Raw genomic sequence first — 26,704 nt, 5'->3', positions numbered from 1 at the left:
AGTTCATACAGTGTATCACAGATGCGATGTAAATGTACATTTTAATATATTATAATCAAGAATATGTGTTTGCCAGATGACAGTCACTGTGGCTCATGACTGCTGTGTAAATATGCTATTTATGGTTTTATGTAATTATGCAATAAAAAAAAGCTATTATAGGAAATTAATTGCATTTTATTTTTGCAACATGTGTTCCCTTTTTTCTGACACTGGCTATGAATTTGGTGGAGATGCAGCACACAAGAACATAGACGACGTTGACGACCCCCTTCTAGCAACAATTGTATGTGATTGCGTTAAAAACGTAGCTCTGATTAAGCATCAGCTAAAATTGTCTGTGTGATAAATTAAATGATTGAAGAATATTTATTGTGCAGCTCATTATTCAGTAACCATCACACCAGAATAAAAACTAACACCCTGCTTAGTTCTTAAAAAGTCAGGCGCTGCACAGAGGAGGCTGAACTACGTCACCGTCTTGTTAATGTACCTGTCAGTGGCATCGTTAGATTTTAATCAGTCATGTGCTGCCTGACTGGAACAAGATATTCCTGAGGAAATTCCATAAGCAACCAGATACTCTGTCTGTTGTTGACCTGTGGTGTATACACATGTTTTAGGATTGTTAATAGGATGTTAAACTCTGATACACATCAATAGGCAACCAAGAAGGCTGAGCGATGGAATAAGTTTAGCTGGGGTCAGCTGTGCTAGTTGGACATGTTTGTTAACCACACAAAAGCAGAGCGTCCTTGTTTCTCAGCTCTAAAGGAAATGATCTGATTTCATGTATGAATGAATGTGTGGCGACTTACTGATCAAGGCCTGAGAGGACCAGTAACTGGCAAAAATCACTGAACTTCCATTCATGCTACGAGGTTTTATTTGGCTGTCTCTTCTTCATGTCGTCTTCCTCAACCACATCGTTTCACAGTCACAATGTGTTATAATTACCATGAAAATCATTGGAAAAACCCCCCAAATCTCTTCAATTTGTCTTTCTTGCTCTCTTTAATTCTTCTCTGTCAATCTGTGTCCATCGTCCCACTCCCACATCACTCAATTACTCTTTTTAAAGAGGAGGCGCTTTTTTAAGTGGCAGTCGGATGAGTAGTTTTTGCGGGATGTGAGCAGTTTTGTGTTTGTCATCTCTAAAAGCAGTGACGTGATGTCACGCTCTGCTGAGCAGCCGTCCCATTTTCTGGGTTGCTGCACAGTGTGCAGCCCTGTAGTTAATGGAGGAGACTGTCCTCAGACCGGACGGGAAGAGCTCTGCACTGGCCTGTAAACAATCATCTCAGGGATGATGGAGGGTCTGTGCAGCTGCATTTTGTACAAGAAAAATGTGAGACGAAGCTGTGTTACTTTACTGTAACAGAGAGGTTTGAGCTATGCTAAAACGAGCACAAAATCACACATGTAGATGCAGTCACACACTCCTGAATGCTCACACACTTTAATTTCTGCTACTTGTGAGGACAGTGTGCATCTCACATTCAATCCATGGGCCTGAGGGGATACTTTAACTGAGACAAAGGCAGGACATCAACGCATCTCTAAGACAATTTCAACAAAGACCAAACATCATAACCCTCCCGAGGGCAGGATTTATAGCAGGTCTGTTGTATTGGAATGCATTAGTTTTAAATAGGCTTACACATGTTTGCTATGGTCTGACTGTAGCTGCCTCATATTAAGGAGTTACTCTCTTACTCTCTTAATTAATGACGACTGTGCTTCCCTGGAAGATGAACTTCATTGAGCTGGAAACTGGGGCATTGTCTGTCTGAAGTAATGTCTTGGCAAGGCAGCTGGCTGCTTGCGTAATCTGAGGCCAATATAGTTGCTTGCTCTGTCCATTGTCCCCGCTCACCTAAAGATATGGCATGTAACATTTCCGCATTAAAATGTACAAAAATGACAAGACATTTGTTATATATTTTGTTGAGTTGTGTACTAGAGCTATCCCAATTATTTTCAACAATGTTTAAACCCACAATGTTGCTATAGCTTCCTGGGAGACATCAGATGATAGGCCAGATAGTCAGTGAACGTGACAAAAAGTTACATAAAAAAACCTTTAATACCTCGCCCTTAAACAGTTCTGCTTGTGCTGTTGGGTATTGGAGGTGTTTGGTAATGCTCCTCGGATCACAAGGAAGGAAATAGTTTAACGGTCTTAATATAATGGGGCGATGTGTCTGCACTGCAGCAACAGGCAGCTCAGGGAATGACGGGATGTGCGAACAGTCAAGTTTCAGTTTTGCTATGAGCTACATGTTGTGATATGGAAGACGTGATGCTGACATAGCAAACAGATAATATTATGACTCACTGTAAGCACTTGGCGTTTCTTTTCTTAACTTTGTGTGTGTGTGTGTTGTCTTTGTAGGTGGTGTCTCAGACAGTCAGCCTGGTGGACCTGTCCTGCTACAGTCTAGAAGTGGTGCCTGAATATCTCTTTTACAGTCAGGATATCACACATCTCAACCTGCGACACAACTTCATGAGCCTGCAGGGACCTGGCGGCCTGCTCAACCTCCCCAGGTAATCGCATATCCTTAAACTGAATAGTTACACACAAACATTTGCCAACAGACGGAGACATGAGACCGGGATCATGCCCCTTTGGCTGAAATATGCTTTGGCTGAATCTTTTTTCGCCCGGATTTTGAAAATGGACACTCACACTCGGCTGTAAAGGCAATAACGTAGGTTACAGTGTTTATACCCTCCCCATCCCACACACAGAAGTTCATTAACAGTGAAAGTATGAGGAGTGACCCAGCTCGGAAGATATGAGCTTAGAGGTGGAACATTATGCTTTTTATTATTATGAAACCTTTATTTGGAGGCATACTATGCAGGCTTTGTTGGTTGATTGTGTAAAAGTGACGCGGGACCTTAGGACCTCACACATGAGACAGAACTTATCAAATTAAATTGCTGTTATATTTCCGTGACGAAATGCACCTCTGAAAAGGGCTAAAATTTGCTTGGCGACAGCTCGCCAGTGTTCCTCATTTGCACTTTATTACGAGCTTTCCAGCAATTATTTTTCAGGACATGTGATTCTTTTTTCAGCCCCTGCGTATTTACCGTTGCATTTCCTGCACTGATAATGTAAAAATGCACTCTTGAGCTCTTGACGAGTGCTACAGTGAAAGTGCAGTATGTTTCACAGATATAATCACCAACCTTTCAGCTACTCAGCTGTTCCTGTGTTACACTTTCCATTTTTTGTGATGCTCTTAATGTAAGTGTCTAATGTGCTAAATTGGACTTCTTATACAAGGGGTGTGGGTTCCACCTGCGTGTCAATCAGGAAACAGGAATTCATCTTCATCTTCTTCTCTACTTGCTAAGAAGATGATTTAAATTTAAGCATCTTGTGCTCCCTTCATCTTGTTTGTATATTTAGAGGGAGCATGCATGGATAAAAGGTAATGGGCTGTATTGTGACCAGTGTTGTGACTCGTGGCAGTCACCTCCACCGCTCACAGGACCCGGGGGGATGAGAGGAAGGTTCAATTAAAATGGAAGATGTGGCTTTGCAACCGCATGGCGCCATTTCATTCATCATAGCCAGTCTCTGGGAGATACATTACAAATGTGTACACAAACACATACAGTATATCAGCCAGCGGAGACAAATACAGGCATCATATTTTATAATTAGTAGATTACAGACTGTCTTCATCACATACGGTGGATTATATTTGACTGGATGATCTAAACCCAGTCACATCATACACTGGTAACACTATGCTACCAGTGTGGGTGATGTGAATACTTTGTCGATGTGAACACTGTCCTTTCCTGCCTGCCGAGCCACTGACTGACTTTTTCCAGCTGCTTTCAAAGCCATCTTAATAACATGGTGCAAGGCCGAAGCACAAATAACAGCACAAAACTCCCACAGTGAACTTGTGGGGAATGAATCGGCAGTATCTAATTTCCACAGTGTTCACCCTGGATTTCCACAAATGGTGTTGAGTCTCAGCTTATCGTTGTACCATATATCTTCTTTTTATTCACATTCCTTGTCCGCTGCATTCTCCTGAGGCACAACAAATAGCTCTGCAGACGTGACAGTACACTGAAAATGTGGACCACGGTAGCAGGTCAGCTAAATATGCTGGTGCTCATCTGTCTCAGTGAATCTTCCTGTTTTTTCACTGCTCTTTCTTACATCTCAGCGTGCGTGACCAGCCATTTTCTGTTACCCATATGAAAGCAACAACAAATAAAAACAAAGTCATACACTCTATGTTTTTTTGTATTCTTTCTCTAGTACTGGAACAGTGCTAGATCCTTATGAAGTGACATCAGACACTGGATGGAGACACAACCAGATACTTCAGACCATTCAGACTATTTTTGCAAATTAATGGGGTCAAAGTAATTATTGTAAGCAAAACAAGAAAAGATGATTCTTGTGTTTTTGTTGTATTCTTAAAGGTTTTTGATTTTGTTCTGTCTTTCTTCAGGTTTTCTCAGCTGAAGAGCCTGAACTTGTGTCACAACCGTCTCGGTGTGTTCCCTGAATGTGTGTGTGAGATCCTCACCCTGACTGAGCTCAACCTCTCCTGTAATAGTCTCCAGACCGTCCCTGTACAGATTGGCAACCTTCAAAGGTGAGACAAAGTGACACACATACAGTATGCTGTACATTTGTACATACAGTACATTACACACGGTACATAAATGCCTAATTAAGCAGAACATTAAGAGTACGCCAACTCATTGTACATATACAAGAAGTAAATCCCAATTACAACCAACCACACTGTGAAATCCTGCACAGATTTCAATTTAGGTCACATGTAAATACATAGATATGACAACATTACATATATATGAGAGTTTAAAACAATTGATATAGTCACAAACAAGCCACGTTGGTAAATAAATTGGCAAATAAACATATCTAGTTTTTTTTTTTGTTGGTCTGTCTAACAGCTGCTAAAATAAATACCTTTAAAAATGCTCTAGTTTGGCTCTGATGCAGCTTCCTCTGTAAAGTAACTAGTAACTGAAATGATCAAATAAATGTAGTTGGGAAGAAGTATCAAGTAGCAAACAATTGAAATACACAAGTAAAGTACCTCAATGTTGTACATAAGTACAGTACTTGAGTAAACTGTACGTAGTTACTTTCGATCACTGGTTATTCCAAATTTTGACACTTAGATTTGCGTTCATTACTGCAAATGTATATCTGTTTCAAATATCAGCCATCTGTTTTGTTGATTACTATTAATTGTTATTGTATTATCCCTGACAAAACCATATTGATTGATCCCTAGTTTCTTCCATTTTTTCCAGTTCAGAGGTTTTCTGGGGGGGGAGTTTTTCCTTATACAAATCAAAGGGCTAAGGATAGAGAGTGTTGTATTTTGTACAGTTTATACAGCCCCCTGAGGCAAATTGTCATTTTTGATGTGGAGCAATACAAATGAAACTGATTCGACAAAACAGAAAAAGCAGCACGTCCCCTTATTTTAAACCTTTCTCCAGCTGAAAGTGCTAACACCAATATTTAATCAGGAGTAAGAAAGAGAATAATTTATTTTCTGTAATATCAGGTTTTCTGTCTTGTTCATATGTTTTCTGAAATGTGATGTTTTCCTATTTGTAGTTGTTTATGTTTGATTTTCTTCATTTGTTTTGTAAAAAAAAGTGTTGGGCCATTTCACACATAATTAATGTTCTCATAAAATCTGGAATGAGGTTTTAATGGAGTCAGTGAAATGTATACAGTTAAATTAGTATGTTGTGCAATCAGATTAAGAAGCTAAATCAGGCAGCTCTCATCCTGTGTACCTGCTTCATGTAGGATGTTGCTCAGTAAACAATGGCTATATATCTACAAGTAGACATATAGGCCAATTTTTTGAAGTAAAAGAAAGCAAAACATGACTGTCCTCTACTCTCCACATTGTAGCCTGCAGACGCTGTCTTTGGACGGAAACCACCTCAGCTCCCTGCCTGAAGAGCTGGGTGGCCTGTCCCAGCTCAACAGCCTGGGGCTTTCCTTCAACAACTTCTCTCACATCCCTGCTGTGCTGGAGAGATTGAGTGCAGTGGACAAGCTCGCCATGGCTGGGAACAGAGTGGAGAGTCTGGAGTTAGGTACTCTGGCCAAAATGAGCCACCTGAAAAACATCGACCTGCGGTAAGAGGCCAGTCAGGGGGTAAACAGCTCTCTTCACTGTCTCTTTCCTCTCTTCTGTCTCTGTTGAATCAATATGTAATATTAAATGCAAAGGCCCCCATCTCGAAAACACTCTTGATCATTCAGTTAATGTGAAGGCAGGTGGGTAAAATACCTGCGCTACCATCCATCTATAAAGTTTTTCTGTATTTAATTTCTTCCCCTGCCGTTGACAGAAAAACAAACATCCTGACACAAACACTAGTCTGAACTTCACCTTTTCATCAAACATTTATTTATAGACCCCAGGTTTGCTGAGCACAAATATTTTTTTTTGTGCACTGCCCTGTTTCACACCTACACTTACACCTGGGAGCTGCTCAGAGCTACAGTCATACGCATTTGTGTGCCTCTCAGCAGCTCCACAGGAACAGCTGGGGGCTAAGTGTCTTGCACATGGGAACCTCTGTAGCGGGTAAATAAGGGATGAGGAAGCTCGACTTATTGATTTTTCTACTATGATTAAACCAGCAACCCCTGCTCCACCCACTACCAGCTAATAATTCAACCTCGGGTTCTAAGTTGTGGTTGGCAATGGCAATCTTTATTCATAAGGGCATGGTGCATCTGTGGTGGATTAGTGGGGTGACGACTCTCATAAAAGAGGAGTTGCTGTTTATTAACAGGATGGAAGGGATCAGGGAGAGTCTGGATATCTCATGAACTCAGAATCTCTCTACGTTTCTTGTCCACCTGGATGTTGTTTTCAAAGGTAGGATGCTAAATATAGATGAGTCTGATGAAAAAGTTGATAGAAGCTGTACCCAGTGAATCAAAAGCACAGGCAATGGAGTGTTCCCACTGTGTCAGCCTGCAAACACAATATCATGGATGACATTGTCAGATTTTTAATGAAACTTGGGAATTGTATAGATTGTATGAAATGTGTTCAATCTATCATTGACAAATTTACACTGATTGCCCAAAAAGAGTGCTATGATATTTGTTAATTCTTCTCCACGCTCCTCCAAATAGCTTAAGGAAATGACCATCTTATTGCTCTTATTGAGGACACGTGTTTACTACTATTATTACGGTAATTTGTATATTCCACATAGGGCTGTCAGGATATCAGATCTTTGTCTCTCTGTCTTTATCTTGGCTCACTGTGTGTTTTGTCTATTTTTTTGGTAAATAAACAACCCTCAAACTACGAGTGTACGGAGGTTGAGAGAGTCTGTAACCATAACTGTAAAAGAAGCACACACAAAAAAAAACAATTACATTCAGTTACAAGTGAAAAACAACCAGATAAACTCATTCAGGAGATGCACAAGGCTAGACCTCTTCGCTGGATTTGTCACACGATATTATCATAAATAAATAAAGAATACTAAACAGTTACCATGAATAGCATAACACTAATAATTTTGTATCTGATTTTAGTAAGTATAACATGTATACAGTTACAGTTACAGTTGTTTTACTGTATTAAGCCTTTTATTTGATGTTACCTTAATGTTTCTTCCAAGTATGCAGATGTTTTTGAGGATTTTCTTTATGATGCTTATGTTTTATATTATATTATGTACTGTCATCGGGGTTGCAGCGATATACCAGTATTAAGGTATAACATGCTATAAAACCTGATAGTTATCATACTGTGTACATGTGCTGATATACAGTTATATACGTTCCCTGGCGAAAGCTTGATAGTGAAATGCGTCAGTTTGTTTTTAAGGTCTTACGTAATGATGCCGTGAAAATAAAGGCACTTTAACAGTTTAGAAGAGAGTGCCTTGGACTTTTCTTGTGATTTTTTTGTCTACATTGACCCCTAGCCAAAGAGCATCTCTAACAAACTTTCTTTGAGTCCAGAAAGTGCTCCAACCCATACATTTTAGTTTCATTTATGTTATTGAATTCTACCATATTAGTATTATTAAAAATATACATATATATTTGAAGTTTCTATAAAGTTTCACGTCTTGTGACATTAAAATTGAGCATTTGTTCAACCAAAAAAAAACCTTCTGTGTTCAAGCTGTCTGTGCAAACAAATTCTCCTCGTGTGAAGGTTTCCTTCATACAAGACTTTCCCCTCTGCTCCAGCAGATGTAATAACCAATGATATTTCATCTCTTGCAGGTTGAATGGGCTGCGCCAGGTGAAAAGTGATAACCTAGAGGCGGTGAGCCAGGTGACGCAGCTGGACTTACGTGACAATTGCTTGGACTCACTGGACCTGAGCTCCATCAGTAACCTGGAGACTCTGTACTGCCAGCGCAACCAGATGGGGACACTCACACTCAGCGGTTTCACACTGCGCATGCTTCATGCCAGCAGCAACGGTGAGTCAAACAAAGCGGCAGCTAGCTGCTATCACTGCCTTACTGGCTGTTTGTCTGTAGGTTCAGGCCCCTCCTCCCCAGTGATGCATTCATTGTATGAACACGCATATGACAGTCCAGATGTTTAGCTGCTGATTGCTGCTTCTATCTGCTATCTGCCCACAGGCCTTACAACCGTCAACATCTATCCAGTCCCTAACCAGCTGACACACATGGACCTATCACAGTGAGTTCTGGCTGGGAATAAGATGTGGCTATGGTCTGCGTGTTCACAGATTTTTGAACAGAAGCTCTGAAGTCTAAAAATAGTATGTTCATCTTAGTGTTTATTAATCTAGTCAAGCACAGAGCCTAGTAAAGGTGTGATTTTAAATAGTGAATTGGACAGTTAATACACAACTACATTAAAAAAAATATTCAGAAAGTCTATCAGGTTGTTGTCTCCAGATTAAAATGAGGTGTAAACAACATTTCTTCTTCTACTCTGCTCTATTTCCTTCAGTTTCTTTCTTCAGCACTTGCTAAGGGTTTGCACAGATTCCACAAACATTAGAATTGGATTTGTTTGTCATAATGCCAAAGACTAACGGCAGCTCAAAGCCTACCTGCAATATGTACTAAGCTACTAGCAACAAGGCAAATATTCTAAACAAATGAGAGACCCTAAAACTTCCTTGGATACTTGTTTACCTTTAAGGCTGCATCAGCAAAAGATCTGAGAATTTAAAAAAGACCTTACATGACATTTTAATTGATTAATTATGCAGTAAACATTACAGTCTGTCAGGGGTTCATTCTGCTGAACCACCTGCCGGCGTAAGAAACATCACTGAAACTCGATTGGTGACTGTGGAAACTAATTATTTTAATAAATTATTATTTATTAAAATGCAGATAGAGACCACTTGCATCCTTAAATAACCCTGGAGGATATCAGTTCGACCTCCTGTTCACTACGATTTCGAAACTGTTTACTCATCAGTACTGTTTAAAGCAAAATGCCAACTCTGCTCAGTTTGAGTGTTTGTGTGTGTGTGCGTGTGTGTGTGTGTGTGTGTCTTTCCATGTGTGTGACTGTGTGTGTGTTGAGACAGGAACCTTTTGGATTACCTTCCGGACTGGGTGTGTGACTGCAGAAAAATTGAGATGCTGGACGTCACGCACAACCTACTGTCTGAGCTTCCTTCCAGGTTACTGACCTTATCCTGACACTAATCCTGAACCTTTGCTGCTGAAACTAATCTTTTGCGTTGCATAATTTGAATGTGATCAACCTGTAATAAAGACATAGATGTGCTGTTCAGAATTAGCAGATGAGGTGTCACATTATTTTCCACTTTCCACTATCGAATTCATAATATCCATTTTAAGAATTATTATGGTAGTGGAACCAAGGTAAGGACAAAGCACAAATAACAGCTGGAATCAGTCACTTTTTCATGACAGTATCTGTGTCTTCTGTGTCTTGATTGCAACTGTAAAATATGCCATCCTATAGTGCTTACCATCACTCGCTGCCAGCTTCCCACACTCAACACAGGCATTTGCATTTGAATGAGACATCAGCAAAGCTTTTGCAAATGAGATAATATTCCTCTCCCCACTGTACCCTCACATGACTTGTGTGATGGTTTCAGGAGAGAATAAAAAGCTGCTGTGTTGGTCTGTTTAGGCAGCCAAGCTGAAAAGGTCATTGATGGATTAGTTAACATGGGTTGCCATTTCTGACAATCCTTCCCCTTTCGCAAGTAGTTAAGTCTGCGCAGGGAGACGATGCTCTTTCGTTCTTTTCCTTTTTGTAGGTCTGTTCTTTTTTTTCTTGTCTTAATCTGGCTCTCTAATGTCTCTTCTGGCCTCCGACAGACTGCTCAACAGCTTGAGTTTGAGAAAGCTGCTGGCGGGGAACAATCGTTTGCAGAGAGTGCCTGACCTAGTTGACCACATCCCTCTGGAAGCCCTAGACCTCCAGCACAACAAGCTAGCTGAGCTCCCTGAGAGTCTGTTCTACAAGGCCTTAAAGTGAGTCTCTCTGCACGTCTGTCCGCTTCCTTTTCCATTCTGTCCTCAAGACTATTGATGCTGTTACTTGATTCTTTTAGCAGCTGGTTTGAAACGTTTACCTGAAGCGTGTTCCCTGTTTGGTGGAAGTTGAGAGTCATTCTATCACAGCTCATCACAGTTTTGGGGATGATTGTGGTCAAGATCAATGGTGCATTCCAGACTGTAACTGGAGCTTCATTTGCCCTCCTATTTCCTGTGTGGTAAATCACTTAACACCCATTAGCAGTTCAAATGCTCTAATGTACTTTACTGTCTCTAATGCTGAGACGTAATGGCAGCGCCTGCTCTGTGCATGATGGGCTTCCTGATATGTTGTCTGAGAGCTGCACAGCTTGCAAGGGGGAGCAGTTACATATATGTCTATGGATATTAAGGCACTTTTCACATATTCATATTCGTGTAGACAATCAGTTCTTAAAAGCCCCAAGGCTAGTGAGATGTCGACAGTCTTTTACTTTAATAATGTCTGACTCCGTTTTAAAACAATAACGTGACAAGGTTCCGTCAAGGGTCACAAGGACGGACTTTATTACTGTTCAGTATATGACAGATAATGGCTTAACAGCACCGATTACATAAGAACCACCACTGGGGCTTAAATTACTGTCAGTCCTCTCTGTGCAGGTTCAACAGTATGTTGAGCAATGCACCATTAACAGTCTGTGTTTAAATGAACTCTTGAGAGAATGAGTGAAAGCCTAAAAACCTTGAATGTTAAACCAAAACCTCAGCTATCACCATTTATCCCTGCACTCACATTACTGTATGTCCTATATTCTGTGCGTAATAGGTGGCATTTACTTACATACTTGCACATTGCATTGCTATGATACTGCCAATACTGTAGCCATGACTATTGTTAGAATAATGTAATATTGAGCATGCTGCTATGGGCTACTTTCGTCACACCATCTTAACTGGAAATACTTTTTGCTTACTGATATGTAAATTGGGAGTTGTAATTTTTGCACGCTCCTATAAAACAAATTTAAAGGACAAAGACAAAATAATATAATGTAATAAAGATAGCTGATATGTGCCAATATCTGTTGTCACTTGTTTTCATAGCAACAGATCTCTTGAAACTCTTCCAGCTGACTCCAAAGAGCAAAAGGTGAACCGATGTGCACCCTGGTCCTGCTCTTCGTCTTGTTGCAGAGCACTTGGGCTGGGTACTGGAGTGAAAGCGGGTGCTCACTGTACACTCGGCCGTTTTTATGTTTTCTCCATAAATTAAAGGAATATTGAATAAACAAGCTGTTCTCAGAGGAAAATAAGGTCCCCAGAACACAGTTTGAAGCTAGAAAGGTGGCAGGGTCCGCCACATATAAACCAAGTAAAACAGTATTGTTACACTTTGCTACAGAAAAGACAGAAAAAACCACATGAAACAAAAATGAAGAGCCGCAGACTGGATTACTTTCAACCTCTGATGCAGCAGTCCCACATCTCCATTTTGTAATATTTTAGAGCTGCCAGTTTTCCCTGATTGAATCTACCACATATTAACCACCAGCGCTGATGCCAACTTCCATCTGCTCACATCAAATGTCTGGCCCAAAATATTTGCTGCATTGGGTCAAAGTCACGGAGAGGGGAATGGCATAATATGTATGAAATTGGAAAGTTGCATTTGATTGATGAGCATTATTTGTATTATTGTGTGCTTAATGGCTAAAACACTATATTTCCCAGAACCAAGAAGGAGTCCAATAAACTGATTAGTATTTTGGAGATAAATATCACACATTACAATGATGCCTCTGCTCAGGCAACTCTTCCATAGAAATCAGATTTTTAAATTTGTAACTTCCAACCCCACCGGTGCTACCAAGCGAATCCTGATTGTGACTGCGGGCAGAAACACAGCAAACGCTTTTATTAAACTAGTGCATCTCTTGTTTTTATTCGTCTTCCCTCACAGCCTAAAATACTTAAATGTGTCAGCCAATGCCCTGGAAAGTATCCCCCCCAGCAGCCTATCAGAGGAGAGCCTCAGCACACTCCAGGAGCTCTACCTGACGAGGAACAGCCTGAACGAGAACTGCGGTGCTCTGTTGGTTGGACACCAGAACCTGCGGGTCCTTCATATCGCCTACAACCAGTTGCTCTCCTTTCCTGCCAGGTGCGTTACCTTTGCTCATCACTGACATTTTAACGACTTTTATTTTCTCATTATAAACTTCTCTTTTATAGTGTGCCCTTGACATTTGAACATGTTTTATTGTTTTGTCCCATTCATTGTTCCGTTTCTGTTCTCCTATCTTTTATCCTTTATCATCATGTGTTTTATTGTGTCAGTTGCCTGAACTTCAACATATTTTCTGTTAATTTGTTTCTACCTTCTGTGATGCCCTTCGATAACATAATGCCCCGTTTTTGACAATATATTCATATAAATAAGAACCATTATTGAAGAGGCTATTTACAGAGCCATATGTCCTAGAATATTTATAATGGAAACATTCTTCGTGTGTCTTTAGTAAGCTGAGTAAGCTGGAACAGCTGGAGGAGCTAAATCTAAGTGGCAACAAGCTGAAGACCATCCCCTCCACTGTGTCCAGCTGTAAGAGACTGCACACCCTCATAGCACACTCCAACCACATCACTGTCTTCCCAGAGATCCTCAGCCTGCCTGAGATTAAGGTCAGACCTGTTCTGGTTTTATTTGCCTGATCTGTCTGTGTATGATTTTTTTATTCAGCCTGTGTCAGCTCATTTGTGTTCTGGACATTCGTAGCTTGTAGATCTAAGCTGTAATGAACTGACTGAGATCCAGCTGCCTGACTCGCTGCCTGCCACACTGCAAGAGCTCGACCTGACAGGAAACAGCAGCCTGATGCTGGAACACAAAACCCTCAACCTCTTCAGGTGAGTCACAAAACACAGACCAAGTTGAGAATAGTTATAGGCAACTCACTGACATTTGTAAGACATTAAAAATAAGCACAGTCATCTTGGCTTTAGATGCTATAGCTGCCTGGACACATACTGAAGGAATATATGAAACATATAAGAATATAATATAGATGTGCTACTGGTGTTGGCATTCAAATGAGGATATTTCATTTTTGTTGGTGCATGTATATAGTATACCTTCATTTATAATGCCTTCTGCCATTACTTATCCGTTTTTAGTCACATCACCACCTTGAAATTAGACCAGAAGTCCACTACGACAGCAGGAGACTCGCTGAGTGCCTCCACTCCATGGAACCACGGTTACTCTGAAATGAGCGGCCAAAGGAACAAGTGAGTACTGATTTGTGTCTCTGTGTGTTTTCTTTGTGAAAATTAAGAGCTTAGTATTTATATCCTCATTGTCAAATACAAATAGATGAAATTCCAACACAAATGCTCATTGTGTAAACCAATCTAGTTTAAGTATTCAAAATGTGTATTGCGATATACCTGAAAAAATATCCCAGCCCAGCCTTATCATTCCATTGGATTAAATGTCTATAACAAAGTACATTACTGTTGTAGCTGAGTATTCCTGGCTACTTCTTCAGGGTCATGGCCACCACAAGGGGTGACACAGCAGTGTCTTTTATCAGCTGCCACCCCTTATTGTTTCCCTTGAGCTGGGGCTGCAGTGTTGCATGCTGAAGTGGTTAACCTCGCCATCTGTTTGTTGACACTGATCTTTTGTTGGGGACAGGTTGTGTGTGTCTGTGCTGGCTGTGGACCGCTTTGGAGACAGTGTGGAGGCATGTTATGGGATCTTTGATGGAGACCGCAACGAGGAAGTGCCACGGCTGCTGCAGTGCACCATGGGAGACGTGCTGTGCGAGGAGCTGCAGCACTCCAGCGTTGACAACGTGTATATGTCCAACACCTTCATCACCTCACACAGGTAGAACCGATTTTTTAAATGTTGGTCTTTCTTATTTCCTCTTGTTGTAACACACTCTTAGTGCAGATTTATAGCAACAAGTGAGTTTGTCAGCATTTGTCTGCAGCTTTGTTTGTGTTTTCTGGGACAGGAAACTAGGTATGGCTGGCCAGAAACTGGGTGCTTCTGCCTTGCTGTGTTATATTCACCATGAGCCTTCAGATCCAGGAGGCAACTTCAGCCTCACTGTGGCCAATGTGGGCACCTGCCAGGCGGTGTTGTGCCGGGATGGCAGACCTGTATCTCTCTCTAAGGTTTACAGCTTGGAGAACTGCACTGAGGAGATGGAGAGAGTGAAGCTCTGTAATGCCATTATTACCGAGGTAATGCACTGGTTCTCTGTATGTTGGGTTTTTGTTTTTAAACTTGAGCCATCGTGTAGAACTTTTGATCTAGTCTTTATGTTCAGACGTCCGTATATTATGAAGCTATACACTTATCTACACCTCTGTTTTACAGGACAACAAAGTGAGTGGAGTGACATGCTGCTCTCGCCTGCTGGGCTGCTCTTATCTGTCTCCCTGGGTGCTTCCAAAGCCCTGGGTGCACACCGAGCCTCTCTGTTCCCAGGATGAGTTCTTGATCCTCGGGAATCGAGCGCTGTTTGAACGAGTCTCCTACCAGGAGGCTGTGTGCACTGTGCAGGCCGTGCGGGATCCTCGCGCTGCTGCCAAGAAGCTGTGTTCACTCGCCCAGAGTTATGGTTGCAAGGACAACATCGAGGCTGTGGTGGTGTCGCTAAATATCGGTGAGGACAGCTGCACCTGCGAGCCGCCGGTCCCCACTACTGAACCACGGGGTCCCCCTCCAGCCCCGGTGCCTGTGTCCGTGACTCCAGGCCCTACTGACCCAGCCACCCTGTCATCCAGCAGCGGTATTGTCTCTGAGTTCAACAGTGAAACATCGGCTTCAGAGGTGGGCAGCGAGGCTGGGTCCACAGCTTCAGACGAGCACCCGTCCTCGGGTCCTGCATCCCGCCCAGAGCGACGCTGCAGCCTACACCCTGCTACTACACTGTGTGGGATCATGGTGCCAGGCTCAGCTGGGGCAGGAACCCACCCAGGCCTGTTCCAGCGGCAGCCCTCCAGTGCTACGTTCTCCAGTAACCAGTCTGACAACGGCTTGGACAGCGACGATGAAGCCCCGCTTCCGGGTGTTATCTCCAATGGCAGTAAGTTAGAAGTGGAGGTAGACATTCACTGCTGTGCTTTCCAGCTACGGTCAGGGGCCCCTGAGAGCCCCAAAGACTTGGACCTTGAAAAGCGAGGCTCTGACTATCCCAATGGCAAAATGCGCAGACAGAACAGCGTGGTGGTTTCTGCTACAAACGGCTGCCTGCTGGCTGTATGTGGGAGAGAGATTGCCGACCTGAAGAAGTCTCCTTCCACATCCAGCCTGTTTGGGAAGAAGCTGTCCAACGGCTCTGTGGTTGCCCCGGAGGACAGCCATAATCTCATTGAGGTGGCCCTGGAGGCTCCGAAGAAGAAGTCCGGCTATTTCACTGCTCCAGCACAGCAGGACCCTGAGGACCAGCTCATTGTGCCTCCCTGTCTGGAGCAGGAAGTCAGGGAGCAGCTAAGGGGCCAGAACCCTCTGGTCTCAGTCCCCCCCTTACCATCCATACCCCCTTCCTTAAAAGACCCCGTGTGGGATCTTCCTCACCCCCCTGCGTTTGCCTCCAACATGGTCCCATGTCCCGGCCCAGTTCCCATCCTACAGCAGGAAGTCTACGATACCGCCCTCTAGAGGGGGGGCAGACCACAGCGCCATGTGGCTGCAATTCTGTGATCGTGCCATTCCAGAGAAGAAGAGGAGATTTTTCTCATACATGTGAGATATTCCAACTCAAGTTGCCATTCAGACAAACCTGTGGGACATTGATAGTCACTACGTGATGCTGCTTCATTAATGAGAGGTGTGAAAGGGTTTCTGTGTGTGGTCCGAGTGTCCGAGAAATGGGCGACCGAGATCCCACTTCATAACATGACGTTGGGAAAAAGATGGCTGGCTATCATAGAGCAAAACAAGCCTGACTTGAAATGGGATACCTCATGTGTTTAAACATGTCAGCAACATTTCCCTTTACTTGGAAAGCAAGCAATCTAGAGGGCGTGTACGGGATTGTGTTCAGTGAGGTCAAATCTCCTCTCCAGGGGCTCTGTGGTCTCTCAGGTCCTGGAGAGAAGCCCTGTGACTGAAACTTGAAAAAGTGCCTACTGCAGACGACTCAGTCTAGAGCTCCCCCACACCGAAGCTGGGGGATGTGAGCTTGTTAGTTAGATTTGGAGGAGGGACAATGTCTCCTGCACTGAGACCAGCACTGGCACAGCTTTTGCTCTCCTAGTCTTCCTGTGGCTTACAAAGGAAATCAGACAGTATGAATGCTTGTAAGGCACATAGGACTAGAAGATGTGAAGACAAAATAACTGCATTTACATCGTCAGAAAAATTATGGTCGGGTTTTATTTTTAACATTCCCACAGAGTATGTATAGAGTCTTCTATATAGGATAAATTAAATCTATACAGTATAGTACATGCTCACAGTTAGCAGCCGACGACATGCTGTGCTTGAGCTGCTGACATCAAGATTGAAATGTGTTGCTATTTAGAGCAATGCATTTTTAATAGCTGTCAAATGATAATATCAAAGTCATTCAACTGTACAGAGCGGATGTGTTGTAGAAAATCAGTTAAATCTGTGACAGTGCTCGATCAAATGATCTCCTTAAAAACGACGTAGGAAAATAAACATTTAATTTAAATTGAGTCAGTTTTATGGTCACTGGATAGTGGACTGGAGAGCCCAGGATCTTTGAATATCATTTTATATCAGTCATATGAACAAACCAGTCAAGGCACAAAAGTTAATTATAATAAGAGATGAAAGATGCAGTATTTTACTGTATGTTCAGAAATTTCAAAAAAGATTGTACATTTTAGTGTTTTCAAATTTTGGAGGCTGCTAACCGTTTACATTAGTAAACATCCATGTTTTACAGGCAGATATTTACATCTTAGTAAGTCCTTTTTTAGCTGTAATGCACTGCCCACTTGTCCTGATGAATTTCAGGGAGGCTGTTCACATTTGGTTTCACTGTCCGCCCCGAGTGATCCGATCACAAGTGGACCGCTTCAAGCCCGTCAAGTCACACCTGGCATTAATTGCGTCTCGACATGTGTCTCAAGTGACCTCTTGTAATTGGATCTCACTTCCTCGCTCTATATGCAAATTTACACCTAAAGAACTGAAACAAACAGATTATACACAAAGAAGGAAATATCTTCATGGACAACGTTTGCCGGATTAACAAGTAGGCCGTAATAGATAAGAATTTGTTACAGACAGCATTTCACAAAGTTTATAAAGTTTCTCCTAAGGTAGCAAGTTTCACAATTGAGCGTTTTTTTAAGAGAGTCTGGGAACTTACTCCACAGATGACAAAGAAGTATGATTTATTAATTACTGCTGTATTTGTAAGTTTAGATATATTAACCATCACAGCGTGTTCAAACAGCTGTTGGGAGGGAGGACGCACTTCAGACACATAATCAGACAGAGCGCACTTTAGACATGAAAACAGACAAGCTCGTACAGCGATGTCGTGACACTCTGACACTTACAAGGAAAGAAACATCTTAATGTATCTTATTTAATGCCAAATTATACAAGACGGCAGCAGTGATTTAGAATTTACTGTAGCTGTTTTGCAAAGTTTTTTTTAAGTTCCTCCTCACACACTCTTAAAATCATGCGATTTGTGAGGGAGTCTGGGGATATAGCTTAAGGACTGAATGGTTAGTTGAAACAGACATTGCGTTCATAAACATCTGTTGTTCTTAGAGCTGTCCACTTGTGATCAAATCGCTCAGGACGCATGTTGATACCAGGCCTGAACCAGCCTCAGGGTGTCCTTTTTGGCCATCATAAACAGAACTGAAACCCTATTTTCTTGCAATCTGTAAGATCTGGTCCGTGTACACAGCATGTCACAGAGTTTAGGGGCAGACATTTAGGTCATCAACAGCAAATTATGACTTGCTACAATTTAATATAGTTCTGATTTTCACTCACACATGAGGGCAACGCTACAGAATTCAGATCACACAGTGATTACCATCAGTGCAGCAGCAGCAGCAGTATAAAGCACTGCAATAGGAACACAGTGGTTCAGAGTAACACTTCTTTTGCATGAAGTCACATACAGTGCTTCAGCTTCAGTGACATCCGTTCCCAGTCTGTTTTTTGTTTATACTTGTAGGACCAATCATATTTATCCAAAAGTAAGTAGCCCAAAAAAAAAGAAAAATAAATAAAGATTATTGTTGTAATTGTCAGGTAAATATTATGCAGCCCTGGAAACCTCAGTTTATCCATTCCTGAACCTCCCCACCTTGTGCCAAAAGAGAAAGCAGCTCCGCTGAGCCCGCTGTGGTTATGAGAAGGCCAAAGTTGGGTAATTGCTCATGTCAGTGATTACTACATCAGATGTATATTTTTTGGTCGCCACTCCAAGTTGGAAGTGGTGCAGTTCTTGCATTCCACAGCTGTCACATAGCTGGACCTTTCAGTGTTCCCTTTCAGCCTTAAAGTAACACTGCTCGTTATTATTGAAAGGAGAAGCCCTTTGTTTCATCCCACTCATGTTCTGCTTGTGACCGAAGTCTTCAGCTCTGGGTGTGTTGTTATTAAAGCAGCCCGCTCCATACTTTCTTTGCTCCACAGGATTGAGTGTGATGAAGCCTTAATTAATGTGCGAGTCTGAATCTTTTCTCGTTATTTGCAAGTTTTTGTCTCTTGAAAGAAGTAAACACTGATAAAAGCACTTTGTATATAGAAAATAGTGATATTCAGAGTCATTTATATTTGAGTTTAATATATGAGATATGATCAACATAGTGTGCTGGGATTATTTTGGCTTCCCTCTGCCCAATATATCACCAATATAGCCAACAGAAATGATGATATTATTAAGTCACATAATGACAATGAATTTACAACAATCACTTTTGTTGTGTTTTTTAAATATGAGATACAGAGCTTTTTTTTGTTTGCTTTCAAATACATCAGAATCCCACAGAATGTCTTGGCTAATATTAAGATTTTCATCATTAGCTCCACAAACAGCTTAATGTGTGTTAACTAGTCCAACACTAAATGAAACATTACTCATGGTCTATATAGAAATGAATTAGTGGGCCCTCTCCTGGCAGAAAATGAGGAAATACATGCATATTGTGCATTATTTATATCCAGCATCTAAATTTTGGTTTAAACATTGTGCTAATTGATTTCTAAATGCCTGGAATTCCTGAAAACGTTATTTGAAATCCCTCCATAATAATGACAGATTATCTAAAAAGAGCTGAAGTTGACCTTAGTATGCTTAGTCAGAATACAGACACTGATTTCAAAAGTTGGGAATAGGAAACCATATTTTATGATGAAGCAAAGCATTTGTCTCCAGTCACTTTATTGATCAGACTGTGCCGTGTCTGAGATGCCAAACAACCAGGACTCTCTGTGGTTCTGACTGTGGCCTGACCTCCGCTGTCAGAACCCACGCATGGTGTCAAGCATCTGGACTGATGGCGGTGAAACATGGATGGGCACTGGGCGTGTACCTGCCACAGGAGGAGCGTGAGAGGCGTAAGACAGATTATGATTGTGAATAATTTTGGTACACATCTGAGACAAGTTCGGAGAGGAGAAGTGGAACAGATGTTGGGAATTTGCTCGTACAAATATGCAAAGTGTCAGCTGTACATATACACGTTTATCAGAGCTTCATTTCTCATCACCTTACACTACAAGAATCATGTTTCTCAATATGTCTGAAAATGAATATTGACTGATGTATGTATGTATGATGTATGTAATTGGGATTGTGTGTGTGTAAGTTGCATTGCTCTTTTATTATTTTTCTTTGTGTGTGTGTCGGTTCCTTTGGCTCATTCGTGGTGTAGTTTTGTTAGTTTGGTCCCAGTTTGCCAACTCAGACCGGGGCGACATGGCACTGCTACATTTAGAGCTCTTCGAAACCACCTTGTTCGGTTTCTGTATGCTGTCGTACACTCATTCATCCAGTCCATCTCCTGGATGACGCCATATATTCACCCAATGTCCTGTCCAGTATACATTTACTCCATGAAGTACCAGTAGACTAATCAGTGTGCATGTACATATGCCGATTGTATGCGCAGATACAAGAAAAGGGAGCACAGGGTAGTACAGTGCATTGGCTTCAAATATTCCCTTTAATTCTTTAGTGGAGGGGTTTCAGTAGTATAATGCTCACAATCCCCTTTGTGCACCAAAATAGAAGGTATGTGCATTTGAGTAGGCTACACTGTCAGTGTTTTATTAAACTGCTGACTCACTTATTAACAGTACGAGATCATTTCAGGCTCCCTGTACATCTATGTTTGCAAAATGTCTGTGTTTGTGTGTGTATGTTCAATGAAGCTTAAGTACAGTAAGTGTATGCATGCCCGTGTGAATAATGGATTGACTGTAATATCTGCGTGAATACGGTGAATGAAACTGATGGAAGATGCTCCAGTCGTTTAACATGTGACCAAAGTAGCCATTGTTTAATCTCACGGTTCCTTTCTGTACATTATTTTCTAGAAATGCTTGAATATTTTTTTCTCGATGCCAAGAAGCCAATATTTATTTTTGTACTTCATTGTTTCATGCAAATTTATATTTCCCTCTCCACTAACAGAATTTAAAGTGATTGGGACTCTACAGAAAACTGTCACACGATATGGTACTTTTATTTGAAGGTACTATTATAACTGTATTTAATGTCGAAAGCATGCCCTGAATATAAATCAACATAAAAGCATAGAGTACATACAAAATGTGATTTATTTGTACAAAACGGAGTATATCTAATATTTTTAAGTTTTTATTCTAGCATGTAGATTACTGCTAAAAAATTAGTTTTATGTTTAATAATTCAAAGATTGATTATTTAGGAAGATGACTAACAAAGAGCACTTTTGCTGTGTATCAGACAGAACTGTACTCCCTTGAACTCTGACAGTGAAAGATGGTCGTTATTTTATTTGAGATGCTGCTATCATTAGTTTTGAGCAGATGAGCTGTTTTTAAATTAACTTTAAGCCAAGTAGCAATAAAACTTTTTACTGTGAATTTTTTTGTCCAGTGTCCATTTTGCTCACCGTTTTTATGATGATTTCATGCCAATAAATATCATCAAAATGACTTTTTGGGTCAGTATAAGATATAATGTGTACAGTTTATCATTTCAATCATTTTAAAATCCTGAACCATAATCTATCAGGAATTTGTTTATGTCCTCACTTTGGGTGTCATCGATGTTTTATATGCACCAAAGCCAAGAAAATGAATAAGAACAGAGAACGTAATCCACTGTTAATAGATACACACTCTAGCTCCATGTGGTAAAGCCTTGAGTAAATTCCTAAACACAGTAGATCTGCCATCTACTGGTGAAGCTCAGAATGACATCCTGAACTCTGGTATAATAGGAAAAATAAGCTTCAGTGATTAATTTAGAATTAAATGTGTTTTATTGTGTGTCTTGTAATTGTTGTAAGAGCTTTAGGGAGGAAACAAGTCAGATGCTTTACTTCTTTCAAGTTTAAAAAATTAAAGGATACTATGGCTCAATGCAGGAGCCATCAAATATTTTATATTGTGGAAATGCTGTTGATATTTTAGACTTCTATCAGGTTTAAATGTACACAAAAATTAAAAACTTAAAGTCATGGGACAATGTTCAACCCTCTGTGTCAAGATCAGCTGCCAGGATTAATTATCAACGAGCTGAGCTTCACTCTGACGAGGCTGAGATCTGAGGAATGTGACAGTAGTTTCGGTCTGAAACACAAATTATTTGACCTTAAATGAGATGTCAAATCAGACAAACTCGTTTCTATGATTCTATGTAATTCTTAGCACAAAATTATCGATTAAAAAATAGTAATAAAACAATTATTTTAATACCAGTTGAGTCATTTATTATAACTACATGTATTTTTGAAGAATGTAACAGACAGTGCACATGTATGTAAACTGGAAAAGTGGTAGGAATATAAAATTGTACAAAATCAATTTATAAAACTTGTTCAAAGCATAAAAAGTGGATAAAAAATTCACAGATTTAACAAGAGTGAATACACAATAACACCTTATATGAAAAAACACCTTATATGTATTCTTGTCACAGGGATTTCTACTCAAATCCAATGTGTCAAGGAGAAAAGCCAGCTTAAAAATGACTGTCCTCATTCGCTCTTTGCTTCTTCAGCTCCCGCACTGACCTGAAAGCTCTTACAGCTAACACCGCACCACAGATGAAAACAAACACCCCCACCACCCCGAAGAGACCTCCAGCGATATCTGCACCGTGGATCCGGCACTCAAAGCCGTTGTGCCCTTTGCTCTTGTACATCTCCTCTCTCTCCTTACAGATGGGATTGTTGTAGGTTTCCTGCAGCTTAATAAAGTAGAAAGCCAGCGCGGGGATGTAGCCCAGGCCGATCAGGAAGTTCAGCAGAGCCTCCCCCAGCAGCACAGGGGGCCAGCGGTAAGGTACTCTGAAAATGCCCAGGGCAAGCATGGCACAGGCATAGATCATTAAAACCCCACCGCAGGCCATGGTGAAGACATACGGGGGCCGCTTGAGCTGATGGAAGAGCCGGTCCAGCTCCTTCACCCTGTCTGCATCGGCTCCCGTGAAGGCATTCGCTCCACCAAAGTGATAATAGTAGATTCCACCGAGGCTGGCCAGATCACGGTAACCTCCATTGTTGCTGTATGGCACTCCAGCACAGATGACAAGAAGGAGATTCACAAACAGCTCCCCAAGCTGGCACAAACCTGAGAGACGAGATAAACACAACACTGATATGAATGTAGAGCAACGTGAAGCAGTGACACAAGAGCTGCCAAAAATTACTGATTTATTATGATAATAAACAGAATATATTTGGCTTTTGGACTGTTCCCCAGGTTAAACAAGATATTTTAATAAGTAACTAAGACCCTGGGAAAGTCTGAGGGGCCTTCTTCACTGTTTTCATACATTTTACAAGCAAAATGATTAATCAAGTAACTGAGAAAAATCTCAGCAGCATTGCTTGTATTAATTTGCATAATACACATTTTAAAAATCCCTGTGTCTGGTCCAACTCAGCCCTTAAAAATGTAATCAAATAGTGGTATGGTATAGTATTATATATTGTCACATGCAGGGCAAGATAACAGCTGGAGATAAAATGGAGTTAAGGAATATTTTTTTGTGGGCGATTAAAAAGAAGAAACAATTAATAGAATAAAATATATTTCATCCAAACCAATTCTAGAAATTGTAAACACAAGGACGAGCTCCGATTGCAACTAAGCCTTCACAAAAGCTCTCTAAAACAAACACATATACTTTGTAAGGTTTGCAACGGTCATCTTTTCCAAAAGAAATTAGCTTCGCAATATATTCATTTAAAATAACTAAGATTCAAATTGGTTCTTGATTGAGCTCATAATATAAATGTTTTACCAAACAGAATAATCGTATTTATAGTATCTTGGGGTAATCCATCCCTATCATAATGTTTAAGGATGTAAATTTAGATAATTGCTACAAACTATAAAAATCTAAATATGCTCTACAACGGTCATCTGAATTATTGAAATTAACTTTTTTTTGTCAAATTAATGATATATATTACTGAAGGGATCTGACTACATTTTATGATTCTTTTAGTTTTGTATGTCGATCCATCCCCTTGTCTTTGTGAGGATATATAGTGTGTTATCAAACAGTCATGTTTTGTATATTTCTCCTGTATTAAATAAATTAATTTAAAAGATGAACAGACAAACAGACAAAAACAAATATACTTGCCTCTACTGGTTAAAATGTATCTAAGATTATAAAGCGCGTGTTTCGGTTGCTGCTCATAATACTCCCCTTCAGAGTGATACTCTGAAGTCTCCCTGGACCTGTGAAGACAAAACAAAATTGTTTTGCATAACAATAAAAAGAAATAACCCTGACACAGGTGGTCAGAAGTGTGTGTGGAAGACAGGACAGTGAGTACAAAGACTTGTGCATCAAAAAGTCCCTTACAGTCTTGAGGGTCCTTCATGATCGTGGTCTCTGTAAACAGGTGTCACGTCCCTCTGTCTGTTTTGTTTGGCCCTCCTGTCACCAGCAGGGCCTCTGTCGCCCGTGTCTCTTGGCTCTTGGTTGCGGCCTCTGGTGTCATGTGAAGTGTGGTCTCCATTGTGTGGATGGTCCCTGTTCCTGCTCTTGGACTCTGCGTATGCATCGCTCCTCTCATGGTGTCTTCCCCTCTCTGGCATTTCCCTCTGCCTGCAAAAGAAGATTATGGACATGAATCCTTTTACAGACCCTCATAAACAAAGTGGACAGCTGACTTGTATCTCTGTGTACTGTGAAAAGCAGAAAGTAAGGTTTAATGAAGATTAGTGGCTGAGTGAGGTAAAGGACTAAACACAGGTTTCTTAATTCATAAAGTAGCTAGCAGGGCAGATTAAGCCAGATTTTTGCGTAGTTAGATGACAGCATAGGAACCAAAATCACGCCCAAAACTCATAACAACGCGCCCTGTCGCGAGGTGGACGCTATAGTTTGAGGTTACGGAAAGAAAAATGATTCTGAGCTTGTAAATAATACAAAGATACAACATTTGTATTCCTACCTTTGGGTTGTGAACACAATTCCTTGTTGTTTTCGTGTATGCCGAAAAAAACTGCCTACCTTTCCCAGCTTCCTGTTTTTTTCCCATCACACACCTGTGCTGTGCCACGCCCACTAGCCTCGAGCTGATTAGTGAATTTTCACCTGCTGATCTGAACTTCACAGGCTTCTTTTCCCAGTTTATAATAGCGTGCTGTGTGCGGGATATATACTTATGCATATGTACTATTTTATTGTGCTGTAAACAGACCCTACACTTTATTATTTATTGTTTACGCCAGACTAAAACAGTAAACTGCATCGATTTCGATGTGCACTTTGATCCACACATGACAGGAAACCGACAGCTTCGCCACAGATCAATAAAACCGGAAACTGTATCGGAGATCGTTCGTTTCAGTATTGCTAAACTTGCAAAATCAAATTTTTGCGATTCATGCCCCAACCCGGACGTGAACGCACGGGGCTCACGCGGTCACGCTTCAATCGTGAAGCTCGCGGACATATTTCACGACTTTATTTTCAGCATTTCCGAGGCGCAGAAACATTTCAAAATAAATGTCGATTCAAAGTGTGGTCAATGAGTTCATGCTTATTCACACAACCTGTATTAGATAGATACTCTACTCATCCGTTTCTTTGTGTGTATTCGTGCAAATGAGTTATCTATCTATCTATATAACGATATCTATACTTCAGTTTATTTGCAGCACAGTTCCCAGCTTTAAGCATTGCTTTCCTACATAGATTTACATACCTACCTACAGGTATACTGCTATCCATTTCTGAGGATTAGAGGTGTGGAAGTTTCTTGGCTGCATTTATTGGCTATAATTTCAGTGACACCAGTATCGGTATCAGCTGATCAAGGGCCTTGGGACTTAAGGGGCCCCAAAAGCTATTGGCTTAATGTCGATCAATTTGTGTTAATTTAATCACAATTTTGTATCAGAATATGACCTATTAAAAACTATTTCATGTTACTTGATAAATTAGTTGAAAAAATCAGTCGCCTTTTATTATTTTTTTTTTTTTACCACGTCTTCAAAAGTCTAGTTTAAAACAATCATTTCAATTTGAGTTTCTTTTTGGTATATATGATGACATAAGATAGTCCTTTGTTAGTCCCACTAAAAAAATGCTTTATTACAGCAGTAAAGGGGATAGCAAAAATATATCATCAATAAAAACAGTAGTAATAAATAAGTAAAAGAACATATAAGTAAAAAAAAAAGCAGTAGAAACAATATGAACAAAATAAATACAAAAACTCAAAAAATATTTACACTATTGCACATAGACGAGAATGAGATGCAGAAATTGCCCTTCCTACGTGAATATGAAAACTTCTACACAATAAATCGGCTTCAGAGTTGTTGTACCCACTGTTTGCCAGGGAGAAAGCGAATATAATGTGAATATATCTTCATGTAAGTTTCTGATTGCTCAGTATACACACCGGAGGTCACAGATCAAGAGATTATCCATGATTGAAGATTAATCGACGTTTATTGTGAAGT

The 26,704-nt window shown here is 40.8% G+C and overlaps 2 protein-coding genes across 3 annotated transcripts in view; one reads left to right on the top strand and one right to left on the bottom strand.

Annotated features, from left to right (window-relative positions):
* phlpp2 (PH domain and leucine rich repeat protein phosphatase 2) overlaps positions 1-21,628 on the top strand; it is a 41,224-nt gene extending 19,596 nt beyond the window's left edge. For both annotated transcript variants that reach the window (XM_084356912.1, XM_084356911.1), the window contains exons 6-19: positions 2,396-2,550; positions 4,494-4,640; positions 5,951-6,181; positions 8,309-8,511; positions 8,677-8,737; positions 9,606-9,701; positions 10,375-10,530; positions 12,497-12,697; positions 13,056-13,218; positions 13,313-13,443; positions 13,711-13,824; positions 14,234-14,428; positions 14,559-14,790; positions 14,927-21,628. In XM_084356912.1, coding sequence (XP_084213038.1) covers positions 2,396-2,550; positions 4,494-4,640; positions 5,951-6,181; positions 8,309-8,511; positions 8,677-8,737; positions 9,606-9,701; positions 10,375-10,530; positions 12,497-12,697; positions 13,056-13,218; positions 13,313-13,443; positions 13,711-13,824; positions 14,234-14,428; positions 14,559-14,790; positions 14,927-16,213 — 3,372 coding nt within the window. In that variant the 3' untranslated portion in view covers positions 16,214-21,628. The remainder of the gene's footprint in view (positions 1-2,395; positions 2,551-4,493; positions 4,641-5,950; positions 6,182-8,308; positions 8,512-8,676; positions 8,738-9,605; positions 9,702-10,374; positions 10,531-12,496; positions 12,698-13,055; positions 13,219-13,312; positions 13,444-13,710; positions 13,825-14,233; positions 14,429-14,558; positions 14,791-14,926) is intronic.
* Positions 21,629-22,441: 813 nt separating this feature from the next.
* Positions 22,442-25,588, bottom strand: marveld3 (MARVEL domain containing 3). Its single transcript, XM_084353936.1, has 4 exons — positions 25,186-25,588; positions 24,591-24,832; positions 24,366-24,463; positions 22,442-23,341 (listed from the first exon to the last, which is right to left on the bottom strand). The coding sequence occupies exons 1-4, from the start codon at positions 25,402-25,404 to the stop codon at positions 22,731-22,733; spliced, it is 1,170 nt and encodes a 389-aa protein (XP_084210062.1). The 5' UTR covers positions 25,405-25,588; the 3' UTR covers positions 22,442-22,730.
* Positions 25,589-26,704: the final 1,116 nt, after the last annotated feature.

The sequence above is a fragment of the Pagrus pagrus genome (assembly GCF_965226575.1).
Source record: "Pagrus pagrus genome assembly, chromosome: 1".
Lineage (NCBI taxonomy): Eukaryota > Metazoa > Chordata > Actinopteri > Spariformes > Sparidae > Pagrus > Pagrus pagrus.
The sequence above is the reverse complement of the archived record's forward strand: the minus strand, read 5'-3'. Positions and strand labels throughout refer to the sequence as shown.